This window comes from Rhagoletis pomonella, unplaced genomic scaffold (assembly GCF_013731165.1).
Source record: "Rhagoletis pomonella isolate Grant_MI unplaced genomic scaffold, Rhpom_1.0 Rhpom_scaffold_00006, whole genome shotgun sequence".
NCBI lineage: Eukaryota > Metazoa > Arthropoda > Insecta > Diptera > Tephritidae > Rhagoletis > Rhagoletis pomonella.
The window spans coordinates 35,522,441-35,537,185 of NW_023458560.1; the positions used below are offsets into that span (position 1 = coordinate 35,522,441).

Below are 14,745 nucleotides of genomic sequence, written 5' to 3' on the forward strand. Positions count from 1 at the left end.
CATCTGTGTGTGAAAAAAGGAAGAGAGAGAAACAAAGAGAATTTAAATATTTTTTATTTCCCGACGTCAAAAAAAATGCGTGTGCATTAGGGTGGTCCACAAATAGTAAAGTCGGAATTTAAATACTCTTACCCTCTATATCGAAAAAATATGCCCATATTTTTTATTTTGAAATCAAAAAATATTTAGAGGTCGCTCAAAGCGCTCAACGTTTTCCCATGCATTTTATATGGAAAAGAAAACCAATTTTTATTTTAAATCGCACAGAATTTTTGAAAATCAATATTTCTTATTGGAAAACTCTGTTCCTCTTCAGGAGACTTCCTATAAAATATAGTTACTATGAAAAAAATTTTTAAATAAATAATTGAGTATTAGTACTGGGAATCTTCTGAAGAGAAACAGAGTTTTCCGATCAAAAAATATTGACTTTCAAGAACTCTTTATTATTTCTACGAAAAGTGGCTTTTTTCCATATAAAAAACATGTACAACTTTGGCGCTTTGAGCGATCTCTAAATATTTTTTGATTTCAAAAATAAACAAGTAAGAAAGTCTAAGTTCGGGTGGAGCCGAACATTAAATACCCGGCGCAAGTATTAAATATATGTTTTTTCACCTCTCCGAAAGCTACCGCTAGATGGTAAGCCGGGGTGTATCAATTTTGAGTAAATTAGCGTCCTTAAATTTCGAAATATTGCAGTTTCAAGCATTTGTGAAATTTACCGTTATATGAAAAGCGGCCGTAATTTTAGTCCGATTTCAATAATTTTCAACGTTTTGCTTTTATGTGGCAAGCACAATAAAAATACCGAGTTTGGTACAAATTGGTAGAACAGTTACCGATATACATATATGTGATCATAAGCGGGCGGTGCCACGCCCATTTTCCAAAATTTTACCATAAACGTATTTCTTTGTAAAGAATTGTTGCAAGCATCAATTTTGAATAAATTAGCTTTAATATTTACTGATTTATCGAAGATTTTGTATTTCTCTAAATTACCGTTATATGGGATGTGGGCGTGGTTATTGTCCGATTTTTTAAATTTTCGGCCATTTAGTATGTAAGGCCAACACTGCGCCAAGTTTGGAAGAAATTGGTGCAGCGGTTAACCATAAGTGGGCGTGGCTACGCCCATTTTCCAAAAAATTATATTATTCTTATTTTTCGTCTGAAGGTTATTGTAAATATCAATTTTGAGTGAATTATCTTCAGTAGTTACTAAAATATCGCAGTTTTCGTATTTCTGGAAATTACCGATATATGGGAAGTGGGCGTGGTTACAGTCCGATTTTGCCCATTTTGAATACCAACCTACCTTGGGTTAGCGGAAACCTACGTACCAAATTTCGTTGAGATATCTCAATTTTTGCTCGAGTTATCGTGTACACGGACGGACGGACGGACGGACAGACGGACGGATAGACAGACATGGCTTAATCGATTTCTCTATTCATTCTGAGCATTTATGTATACATTTGCTGTTACAAACAACCGTTATGTGAACAAAATTAATATACCCTTGTGCACAAGTGCGCTCGGGTATAATTAATCACTAACCAACTCAGTATTGTAGAAGCGATAGAAGACACCAGCTATTATAGCCCAGCTAAGCAGTGTACAAAGAAGCAGCTCCCAAGAGAACATAAAGGGGCTGTCATACTCATAGTTCTCCATTAGGTCGTCACCACCGAAAATTGAGCTGAAAGTAAAAGCGGGCGCGATTATTTGGTTTTGAAGAAAAAATAGCATATCTTTCGCCTTTCAACTTACTTGAAGAACAAAACTGAAGGCACTTCATAGCCTATATATTTGTACGACTCATTGCTGTTGGCCATGCTAGCGTTTATCTCTACCATATTTTTTAGCTTGCAGGACTACATATTAACACATTGCGGAAAAGTTATAAAATAATTAGTGGTTAGAACGTATTCTTATTTCAGTATATGTATTCTTATTTACGTGCTCGACTTCCGTATCGGTGCTATTTTTCAGCCAACTCTCTACTGCTTCACAGCTCCAAGGTATGGTCGGGCGCAATGAGTGAAATAAGTAAAGTAGTGGCACAGCAGCGAACATGCCGTAGTAGGAGAGCACAGCCAAATTAACGCATAAGCTAATATAGCCCAAGCCTGGAGAATTTGTAATTTGTAGTAGATAGTTATAATAAGTGTCTTTTTCAGTTTGTAGAAATTTGCTTACCTTTAAAAATAGGCGAAATGCGAAACGCTGATATAAAACCGCTGCTGGAAAATTGACCCATAAATGATTGTATTACCATAATTGGCACCACAAAGAGAATCACGCAAATGATGTATGGAATGATGGCACCTGTGTACAGTGTACGAAAATAAATTATAATGTACGTAACGTTTATTACTTCAACAGTCAGTTCGGTACAATACAGAAACAAAACGGCTAAGTTCACTTTGGCGATAGTACACTACACTCGTTTAGTCATTACAGACGAAACAACAAACGAAATGAATCGTGCAAAGATATATATTTGTACATACATACATACACAAACTAAATACAAAACGAATGCCCGAAGGAATAGAAAAGAAAAATCATTTGAATATAATATGAAAATTGACAGAAAGAAAACATACTTTTTTACTTCCCCAGCCGGCAAAACCATCGTAAACGAGCTCGTAACTGGATATTTTTTCGAAGAAAACCCGTATAAAATGTCGTTATGATAGCCGTTTACGATATACATAATAAAATGTTGTGGTTCCAGAAAAATTCCCAACAAAATGAAAAATTGTTCTTGTGCTGACAAATTACTACAAGCCTCTTTCTATTGAATTTTTTGTTTTATCGTTTACGAGACTTTCTTTATCTTTTTGCCGATCGAGAATCTCTCGTGAAATATAGTGTTGTAAAATGTACGTTTTCTTGCTGGCTGGGTAATTGAAACGTTTGCATCCATGTACAACGTACTTGATGGTAAAATTTTCACAAACAAAAAATAAAAGACAGTTAATCATACAATTCGTTTCTGACTATGTACAAAACTGTATAAAATTACAAATGATATGATGATCAATGAGCAAATGGGAATTATTCTGTACGGTTTATTTTCTTACCCTGCCTATGTAGGAAGGGTAAAAAAAATTAAGTAAATAGAGTTCATAGAAAGTTTAATGTACATTAGAGTGGTCCAAAAATGTATGTAAAAAAAATAAGGTCGCATTTTTAATGCCGTCACCCCCTAGGATTGTTCTATACCGACAAAAAATATGCCCCTATTTTTTTTTTTTTTTTTTAATAAAAAAAATTTAGGGAGTGCTCAAAGCGCTCAAAGTTTTCAATGTATTTTATATGGGGAAAAAACCACTTTTCGTAGAAATAGTGTAGAATTCTTGCAAATAAATATTTTTCGATCGGAAAACTTTGCTTATCTTCAGGAGATTCCCAGTAATAATACCCAATTGTTCCTTTAACCATTTTTTCATGGTAACTATATTTTACCAATAAAAATCTTTAATCCTAAAAAATGGTTAAATAAACAATTGGATATTAATATTTGAAGTCTCCTGAAGAGAACCACAGTTTTACGATTGAAAAATATTGATTTTCAAAAGTTTTACAAAGGTGTAAATATTCTCTGTTCTCCCAATGTTTGGTGTGATTTTTCCATTGTTCCAAAAATTCTTTTCCCGAAATTATGCAAAAAGAAGCTGAAAATCGAAAATTACATATATTTGCAAAGTCGCGCGTAAAGATCCAATTAAATATACGAAATCTAAATAAAATTTTCTAAAATATGCGTCTCATTTCAAAACCTGACGAACCGGTATTCACAAATTTTTTTTTACTAATAATCTGTAGCGTCTACATTTCAACATAGGAAAACACCAAATAAATGGTAAATACCATCACTTGAATATTCCACGACACTTAAATAAATGGTTACGATTTCAGTATTTTTTTGTAAACGTACCATTCGAGGAGTGGGGCAGTGAGTAAATGATATGAAATTTTGTATTTCTGACTTTTACTTAGGTCTCTCTAAGCCCAACAGTTTTTAACTACTGTCGCCCTGACTTTTTTCCACCTGCCTTCATATAGTCGAACCAATGTGCGACGCCTAGATTCGGCCAAAAAACGTTTTTTTTTTCGAAAGACTCGAAGGTGTACGGCAGACTTTTGTTTTTTTTTTTGCCTGTAAAGTGGTAGAATATGGTCTAATGTACATTCTTATGTGCATGCGTAAATATTTTTGTGTAATTAACTTTATGTAAATCTTTCCATAGCTCCTATAAAAAAATATGTCAAATCGAAAAATAAAATTTTGCTTATCGCTCAGCTCAGTTCATGATTGACATATTTGTATACATTTCTATATATGTACATATGTATGTAAGTAATTGATGTTGATAAATGCTTATACTATTTTAGAGGCGTTTTCTTTTTAGACTATTCTTATCAACTGCAAAAATTATTATTGGATGCTTTGATAGAAAAAGGAGGAAAATAAATTAAGACTTGAAATATAAATATACTTAATGATTACAAAAATTGTGTTTAAATTAGCCGTTAATAATCTTTATTGAAAGCAATAAATAGGGTTATACATATATGTGCGTGTATATATGTATAAAAGTATATACCCTTGTGGTCAGCGAATTATTGTTAGTGACATTTTGGCCAGGTTTGTTTTATTTAATGCTTCAATTAATTTTTAAAAGTCTTGCTTGTACAAATTCAACAAATTAAAAAACCTTAGATAATTTCAAACTTTTTATTCGGAACTAGCAAATACCTAGCGTGCTTCACTGTGCCTTAAAAGTATTTCTTTTTTGTTGTTTGATACCCGTAATAATATTCCATTTATTTTATCAATTTAATTGGAAATTTTTTTTTCCAACAGGTGGCAACCTTCAAAAATATTTTCGGCAGTAAATTTTCGTAACGAATGATGGAAGTCGCTTTTGGTTGCAAATTAAAAAATTCAAGAAACTGCGAAATGGAACAGAATATTCTAAAGCGATTAAAAGTACCAGAAGAAGCAGATATAGATCCAAATAAATGTTTGGCAAAATGATCAGAACGTCGAGCTGAGTCGATTCGAGTCAAGTCCATCTGTCTGTCTGTCTGTTTGAATGTTTGAATATAGTCCCTCAGTTTTCGAGATATCCGACTGACATTTGGTAAGCGATTGTATTTTTATAATGTATTAATCATTTGTCGGAAACGTCAAAATCGGACCACTATAATTTATAGCTGCCGCTGTGGAATTGCTCATATCCAATATAACTTACCTTCCAGAAAAAAACAATATTTTCCGCTGTAAGTCTTCTTAAACCTCTTTATTTTAACAGCCATATTTGGAATATTTACTTTATCTTATCAATTTACTTAAACTGCAATTTCCAAACAGGTGGCAACTACCAATTTTTTTATTTCTATATTTTAAGTTAGACCTCTAGAAATACATCGGTGAGAACTGCATTCAATTCCATGCATTCGTTTTCGAGTTATGCGCGTACAAACATACAGACAGACAGACAAAAATTCTAAAAAATTTTGATTTGGCTTCTGTTGTCTAAGAAAGCAATTGGAGAACTGTAACTAGTGCCCAATTAGAAGAAAAAAAATATTTTCACCCTGTGTATTTTAGGTGGTTAATGACTATTTCGTTGATCTTTATTTATGACACCATTACCATCTATTTGCACGCAAATAGGTAATTTGCTTTTGAAATGTACATACATATGCATGTATGTATGTATATGTTCATTAAGGTATCTCGCTAAAGGCACTTTTAAAAATTTTGATAATTTTTAATGTATTAACCTTCCATTTGATTCTCAATATGATCAATTAAAGAGGGGTGCTCCTATAACTTCAAACTTAAATAATCCAAAAACATACATACATAACTACATATGATCTGTTTATTTCAAAAGTGGCATAAGTCATTTCATGCCGTTTGGCTTCAGTGATCATTTACACGTATCTATATGCGTCAGTCATTCATTCAACTCCTTCAACAGCCAAAAGTTTTGTCATTAGTTTATGACGGTAGACCAATTTATAGATGCATTCAGTTATAAGCAACCAACCATTTAAGCACAAGAGTTGGAAATGACTTATGCCACTTTCAAAATAAACGGCTCATATGTAATTGGGGCAATGAGCATCGATGAGATTTGTAAGGGAACGCATTGGTACCATAACGGCGCTTCTGCTTAGGGGCTACGAATACCAGTTCTTAATACAAAGTAACGAGTACATATCGCACACCGTCTTCAAAAGAGTCACAACTCAAAATTTGGCATTTTTGAAATTATGCGCTAAAAATGTACACAGAACTTTTATTTACCTTTCAGCAAAAGCTGGAGCAAATTTTTGTTATAATTAAAACAAAAAAAAAAGTAAGGTAAAGTCGCATTTTCTAAAAATTCTGAATAACAAGTTTGAAGTTTTTGGATAAAATCTGTTGAATTCTTACAATATTTATACAATATTTGAAATGTGGATTAGCATATGTCGAGCACTAACAGCGAACATTTTCTTTTAGAATAGAAATGCTCCTAGAGCCTATAGATGCAAATAAAAAATTAGTAAACAGTAAAAAACAAAGGAAAAATTGCCAAAACTGGTCAAAATGTCGAAAACCTATTCATTTCTTTGTCCATGAGTGTATGTATGTACATATATGTATGTATGTATATGCGCACGTCACACTGTGAACCATCAAGATATTAAATTTTGTATTTTTGAACAAAATTATACTAAACGTACTGTGTTTTCCTTTTTAGGAATTTTAACTCAAACTGCAATATTTCGGCTCATTTACATATCGAGCCCTAACCGCCAAAAAGACGTATCCGACGTTTTTTTTTCAAAATTTTCTTTCTGACGCAGAAGTTTTCCACCACTATCTGGATGCATTTCTGCATCAAAATTACGTCTTTCTGGCGGTTCGAGCTTGATATGCATTCGAAATATTCCTAAACATCGCTTTAAAAGAAAACGACATCGTACATTGGTCTGCGAGGCCATATTTTACCCGAAAAATTATGCATTCGAAATATTCCTAAACATCGCTTTAAAAGAAAACGACATCGTACATTGGTCTGCGAGGCCATATTTTACACGAAAAATTAAAATATTTTATAGAATATTTTATTGTTGTAAACTGAACTTTGATCAGCAGTTATTTTTGAGAATATTAAACAGTTTTGTGTTCGGTGGATTCTTTTTTTTTGAATAAGAATGGCTTTATTCCAGCTAATTTATCACAATTTATAAATATGCTTTTTCGCGTAAAACAAGGCCTCTCCGACCACTGTGCATCACAACGAGTGACGTGGAATTGAGAAAGAATACTTGATTGGAGTAAAAATAAGTTATTTTTATCACATTAGGAAGCTGTAACTTTCTTGACATACATATGTATGTACATGCATATGTAAGTATGTGAGTATCAAGTTGAACTAACTCACTTTAACAAAACTTTTTTACTTTGAACAGTGGTAAAAAGTGCTTGTGTTTCAAATGAAATACATATATATATATATTTTTATTCATCCTTAATTACCTCCCATATGCTGATAAACAAACCATCCCATCGACACCACGTCCATGCGAAAGCCCAAACTGATGCAGGTGTAGATGAAATCACTCGGCGCCGCCCAATAGCCGCGGGTCAGGTCAGGCTTATAAGGTCTGCGACCACTATCATACGATGATTCGTAAACCATTTTTCGCACGGATTTTGCACTACGCGTTCACTAAGTATTAGTTTTTTATAGTATCTATGTATATGTATTTGATTGATATAATTTTATTAACAAATTTAATGCAAGTAAATAATTAATTATTATTATTGTTTTTTGATTTTGTGTTAGCTTGGAAGCGAAATAAAAATGGAACGCGACGACGAACGCGACGACTAAGCGCACTAAAATGAATGTCAAGTTTATGCTAAACTAAATTTTTGCTTCGCTTTGTCTAATTGCACAAAATGAATGTATGCCTGCACATTTGTTTGTGTATGTTTTCACTCATTTGCATGTAACTGCTATGTACATTTGCGTTGATAAAAACCACAAAATTCACTTTAAATAATTCTTCATAGTTTATTGTATGAAAAATGTAAAAGATATGCGATGCGAGTATGAGCAATATTTTAATTAAAACGTGAGCAACATTGCCGGTTAAATGAATAGAAAAGCCACACTAAATTAATACACTCGGATGTTCATTTTCATTTTTTTTTTTTTGTCTATGTGGGTGTGCATATATGTATGTGTGTGTGTGTGTGTGTGCGCGCGCGATATATAATCATATAATATTTAACTGTGCAATAATATTTCCTCCTACTGAGCTTTTGTTGCTCTTATTATTGTTTTTTGTTTTTTTTTTTTGTTGGATCGCTGATTACAGTTATATGCGCTTCAGTGTTGGCTATTTTGATTTTTTCCCCAACCCGCGTAGAACGCGCAGATCGAAATATTTATACTCTTGATCCCGTACGTATGTACGAGTAGCCCGTAGGATGTAATTAGCTGCAGCAGCTCTGGCGCATAACTAAAACTCGTTGATCATTCAAAACGTAACATTGCATATTGTACATGCATTGGTTGTTTAAAATTATATTATATTATGTATGTATGTATATTGATAAGTATTTAGCACTTTTCAAAAGGACGTACAGCCGTGATACCGTTAACATACATACAAGCGAATGCAATTTCCGAAATGCGATTAATTTTCGTGAACTGCGAAGTGCTATCAGCAAAAATTTTTGTTGATCTGAAGGTCAAGGTTTTTACACATTTACAGTTGGACTAGTATATGTATCTATCTACATAGATGCGCGTATAAACAATTAATTAGAATACATAAAAATATGCATTTTTAATACGTCAATACGAAGTTAATTGTTGTTGTTGTGCCACCACCAAACACACACGCCTGTCAATCGTTTGCGACAAATCTGTACTAAATAAGTAAAACGTATCAAGAAAATTCAGCATATCTGTGAGTTTTCACTTGCACTTCATGCATATTCACAAGCATAAGCAAATCAAAACAAAAATTGAGAGGCAAATGTATAAAAACAAACGAGTGATGCGCGTGGACAATTTGTTAAGTTTGCATCTGTTTAGACACGGTTGTACAAATACATAATCATACATATGCATGTCGCACCTAAAAATATCTTTTATTTTTGTATCAAAGTTGATTGCAGTAAGACGCCGCACAGTGTGTGATTTTAGAAAACAAGGAACTAAATCAAATATTTAGATAACGAGCTGAGATAGCGAAAAAAATTAGGGGTGTTTTAAAGCTTTTGCAATGTAGAATGGAGGAAAAATATTCGCGATGTATAAAATAATTAATTTGAGCATTAAAATTATTTATTTATTTATTTATTTTTATGAAATATACATAATTATAAATAATTACATTACATTTGATACGGCAACTAGTAACAGGACTATCGGCCTGTTATGTTAATAGGTTTTATTATTAATAGGTTTTAATTTTTTTTACATGAAACCAGTATGGAATAAATTTTTTAAAGTTTCAAACACATAAGTATATTATTATATATTTAATGCTGTTATTGCGTCAAGGAATCCATTTCTGTGGTCTTAAAAAAAACGCAAATTTTTTTTATTTAAAAATGCATGCTGTTTTTAGGTAAAAACAGTTTTGTGGTAAAGGTAATTTTTCAAACGTAAAATGTAAAATTTTTTCCCTTTTTTTGAGCTGAACCCAATATACAATAACCTTTTTACAAGTTTTAAACATTTCTATGATCCCATGATTCTTTAAGTTCGTTTTAAGGTACAAAAAAAAAAAACAAAACAAAGCATAAATTTGACTTTTGAAGGTCAGTTTTGAGGTCGAAGTAATATTTCATTCAACTCCACCTTTAAAGAACCTTTAAAAGCAAAATAAATATTTAATTTGTTTGTCTTTTTGCGACCTAAAAACAGCTTGTAATGAACTTATATAAAATAAAAAAAATAAAAAAATTAAAACCTACTCTATTTTGGGGTCAAGGTGATTATTTTAATTTCTTTAAATTTTTTCGTTTAAATACCTCTTCTCATTCTCGAGATATTTAATTTTGTAGCTTTTTTCCAAAATCGTACACTGTGCACCGTAAGTAAAATCTGCAGCTAAAAATGGTCATAGACAACACAATATTGTAATGGATAATTCATAAGATGTTATGAGAGAAAGATATGTACATACACACATACATATGTACATACTTCAATAATTTGAAAGGGCACAGAAGATTAAAAAAGAGTACGTGCGCCTGGGCCGCACCCCGGAAGTGAAACTTCTCTTCATTAATTTCTTAATCGTTCCATAATATGTTTCGATCTACTGAACTTAACATAACATACGATAACATAACATAACGTAACAATAGGTTGAGTGATTTTAAATCAATTATGTTTGTGATTTGATTCACCGTACACTTGAGAAATAAAATTTGGTTTTGATTTGCTTCGCTGAGCTGAGATGAGGCTAGGTTGTATGAGTTGAAGTGTGCTAAGGTGAGTTGAGGCCAGGTAGGCGAAGTAAGTTCAGGTGAGTTGAGTTGAGTTGAATTGGGATATGATGAGTTGAGTTGAGTTAAGGTAAGCTGAAGTGAATTGAACTGAGTTAGTCACTACTATCGATAGTTTTCCACCTCTACCGAACGGCGATTGTATTTTTATGAGAAGCTGTTTTTCGTGGCAGAAATACACTCGGAGGTTTGCCATTGCCGCGGTTAAGAAAAAACCTTTTTCCTATATTTTTTGCGATGTTGCTTTGACCAGGGTTTGAACACAGGTGCTGCGGAGTGCAAGCGCGCACTGCTTACCACTACGCCACAGTGGCCGACGTAATATATATTTACCTTCACCTTTATTCTTATCAGGTTTGGTTTAGTTCTGCACTAGAACAAAATGTAATGTCAAGAACGTTCCCACAAAAGAGCCAAATGGGAACAAATGTATTGAGAGGAGTTGGAACGGGAACAAAATGCGAACAAACGGCTCGGGAAGATTCTCAAGAAGAACGAAATGAGAACGAAACTTCCGGGAACGTTTCCAATGAGAACAAAATAAGAACGAAAGTATCGAAAAAGTTTTCAAGGAGGATCAAATAAGAACAAAGCCTGGGGAACGTTCTGCTAGAGATTAAAACGAGAAAAAACGTTTTAAGAATTTAACGTTAAGTATGAGACGGGCGTCTTCATGTTGGCATGAAAAATCGTTTCACTGAGAACCATGATTGTTAATTCTAAGCCAAATCTGGATCATTAAAATATCCAGGTCATTTATAATTTGGATGAACTATCCATTTTTCATGTTATGTGCAAGAAATGTTCGCATCTTAAGACTTTCGTTGACTTTATTTGCATAGTTATTTTCAGCTCCTTTTTAGATTAATTTTAATATTCAAACATTTCAAACTAATAGAACGCTATGAGAAAAATTGTGTTCTCGCTTCCATTCTTCGCGAATAGTTCAGAGAGGATTTTTTCCCCGGTTTGTTCTCTGTCAGAATGTTCCTGAGACATTAGTTCCCTAACTGTTTTTCGAGAGAAAGTTTCATGGACTTTTGTTCCCGTTTCGTTCTTTGGAGAGATCTTCACTATTACTCCACCTCTGGCGAAGCTTTTTTATGGTAGAAATACACTCGGAGGTATATGCCACTGTCTGCTGAGGGGGCGACTGCTACTTGAAAAAAGATTTCAAGGGCAATCTGAAAAAAATCAGAAAAATGCAATTTAAAGTATTCAAAAAAGGAAACTTTTTCACTGATTTTTATTGGTTTTACTTTTGATTTACAAAAAACTTTGAATTTAGTTTTATTTGAATTTTTGGTCATGACTTCATACCAACTAAAGCATTTTCACTGTATGAAAACTATGTAAAGTACAACCGGTTCATCCAGTTTTCTCTTAATTTGAAAATCGGTAACAGGTTTTTTTTTCAAACTGCAATTTTTCGGATAACTCGAAAACCGACTTTGGAGAAAATGCGAATAATCGAACACCCTAATTTTAATGCTCAGAATATACAATTGTTTACCACTGCAATAGGTGTTTTTATTTGTAAGTATACTACATATACATAGCATATATGTATGTGTGTTTACATACATACCCTGCAGGGAAACCGCGGACTAGTGAATCAAATTTCTAGTTCCGTACTAGGTCTTTATCGCCAAAAACGAACTAGTCCGATATGAACTAAATCCCCACCAGTCCAAAATAGGAGAAAAGTGGTACTTTTAAAAAACTAATTTATTTCAGTTTTTTCAATAGAAATCGATATCTAAAGTGACGAATTTAGAAATGGTTCGGAACTATAGAAAAAGGGATGCAGAACGAACTAGATCTTATTTGTCGAATTTAGAACTAATTCGGAACTATCGAATAAGGGATGCAGCGGGGGGGCTTGTTTACTTTACATAGATATGTGTTTGGCGGCTTTTTCGTTCAAATGCGCTTCTATTCTGCGCTTCGCAGATGCATTTTCATAGCTTGGTAATACAAAACTAAAATTTGTGTTAACATTTCAACATCTTGGGACCGTCTGTAATCTAAGAAATAACAGCGAGCACCTCTGCAAACTCAGCTACAGCTAAAGGTATGTAAACCTACATTTCTTACAATCATTCAAACAAATTTAATTTCAAATTGAAAACAAATTTCTTCCAAAATAACTTAAAGTCGCGCCACGGATGAACCAAAAAGATTAAAAAATCATGATACTTTTTTCTTTCGTCTATCGATTTCAGAACTGGTTCGGAACTATAGAATTTAGGACTAGTTCGGAACTATCGAAAAAGGGATGCAGCGGGGGGGGGCAATTGACACTTCCTAGGACATCGCCATGTTAAATTCGCCAGTTGCTTGCATGCAAAAGAGATTTATCGCGAACCAGTACTAGGTAAATATACTAGAAGCGCCCCAGTTCAGAACTAGAGATTTTCCCCACAGGGTACATACATTTATGTATACATATGTATCAACTGAGAGTGCGACTATTCGTGAGATGCAACATTATAGCGGAGGCTTATGAGATTATTGCAAGCGATATTTTTGTTTAAAATCAAAATAATTACTGTGTACAAATTTGTTGAAAACAAAATAAATAATGAAAACAGAGAAAAAATGAAAATAAAACCATCCACAAATAATGTTAGAGTATTATTATAACAATACTGTATTAGCAGCTCAACACATGATACAAAAAAGAAGGTAGTAGTTTCATTACTACTATTTTTTGATTATAAAGCAGATTTTTGACATTTATCCAGATGTAAACATTAAGCATAGCTTTGCCACATTGAAATTTTCCGATAGGGGAGATTTTCTTTTAAATATTTAGGAGTAAAATTTACATACAAACAATAGTAAGTTGATGTGTTCGATAATCAAATTCGAACGTTTTTCACAAACGTTTAAAAGAGTCTTTGAATAATATCGATGTGCAGTGATGAAGAAATAAAATAAAATCTAGTTATGAAATATTTGTTTATTAAAAAGCTGTTTTTCATTTTATTTTAAACAAAGAACTACTGCCGTGTGCGGTACGAAAGATTTCTCTACAACACGTAGCGTTGCTCTTGATGCACTGCTGCACTTACCGTCACTTTATGTCTTCATACGTGAGGAAGCCTTAAAGACCAGACTTGCAGACTAAAAAGAAACGGATGCTGGTATAACACTGAGTGGGACCAGGCGGAAATTGCTAGCGGCAGAGATCTAAGCACCTTTACCTTTGCTGAAGAGATTCTATAATGTTGAGTTCCCTGAGGCCGAATGCTGGTTTAATACACTGAGCACTGAGACCGGACTCACACCTAATCGAATATTCACTTATGGCTCCAAAACTGACTCTGGGTCAGGATCTGAGTCTTTATCGGAATTAATGGGGATAAGATTAACTTTTCTCTCGGCAAGTATGCTGCGGTCTTCCAGGCTGAGGTATTTGCAATCCTCAAGGATATGGACTACGTGGTGGAAAATAGGTGGAGCTGAAGGAGTTTACGTGACGGCAAAGCTGCACTTAACGCACTACTTACTTCCAGACTCTGAGTGCCAGTTCAATCGGGAGTACCTCCTATCGTCCATAACTATAGTATTTATCATTACCATCATAAAATAAACGTGGTCTCGAAAATTTTATTGATTTTTAAATCGAAGATCTTATCGTTGGCCGATAAAACTGGCGAGCATGTTATCGCAAGTAGAGAAGTTAAATGGCGAGAATTTTTCCGTTTGGTCGGTCCAAATGAGAAGTCTTTTGGTTGACTTTGGCGATTATTGGCACGCGAATGAGACACCATGTAGCAGCACTGCAATAGCGCACAGTGGTTCGAATAGAGCAAGCTAGCTGGACAAAATTATTTAGCTTGATTTTCCGACTAACATGGCTGTATCTAATCACATTATGTACATTTTTTGCAATAAAATTGTAACTGGAGCTTAACGTCTAATTATAAACATACATACATATATATATGTATGTATATAATGTGTGTACGATTTCGCAGGCTCCGAAACCGCTGATGAATATGATTTTTATGTTATTAATAGAAATACTCAGGCGTAGTCTGGAGATGGTTCCTGCAAAGTTTAGCCCCAACTAGACTCAAAGTAAAAGAGTTGCCACCCACGTAAAAAAATAAATATGTAAAAGTTAAATGAAATTTTGGGGTGTAGAGCAGGTCGCCTCCGCGTGGTGCACCCTGGGTAAC

The 14,745-nt window shown here is 33.6% G+C and overlaps 2 protein-coding genes across 2 annotated transcripts in view; both read right to left on the minus strand.

Annotated features, from left to right (window-relative positions):
- Nucleotides 1–14,745, minus strand: part of LOC118740651 (golgin subfamily A member 6-like protein 22) — a gene marked incomplete at its 5' end in the record, with an annotated part of 500,945 nt that overhangs the window by 169,192 nt on the left and 317,008 nt on the right.
- LOC118740653 (sodium- and chloride-dependent neutral and basic amino acid transporter B(0+)-like) lies at nucleotides 1,564–8,602 on the minus strand (the record flags this gene model as incomplete). Its single annotated transcript, XM_036472267.1, is given in 5 exon segments — nucleotides 1,564–1,705; nucleotides 1,777–1,880; nucleotides 1,966–2,135; nucleotides 2,206–2,334; nucleotides 7,559–8,602. Coding segments are annotated over 5 exon segments (708 nt in total), but the record flags the coding sequence as incomplete, so codon positions are not given.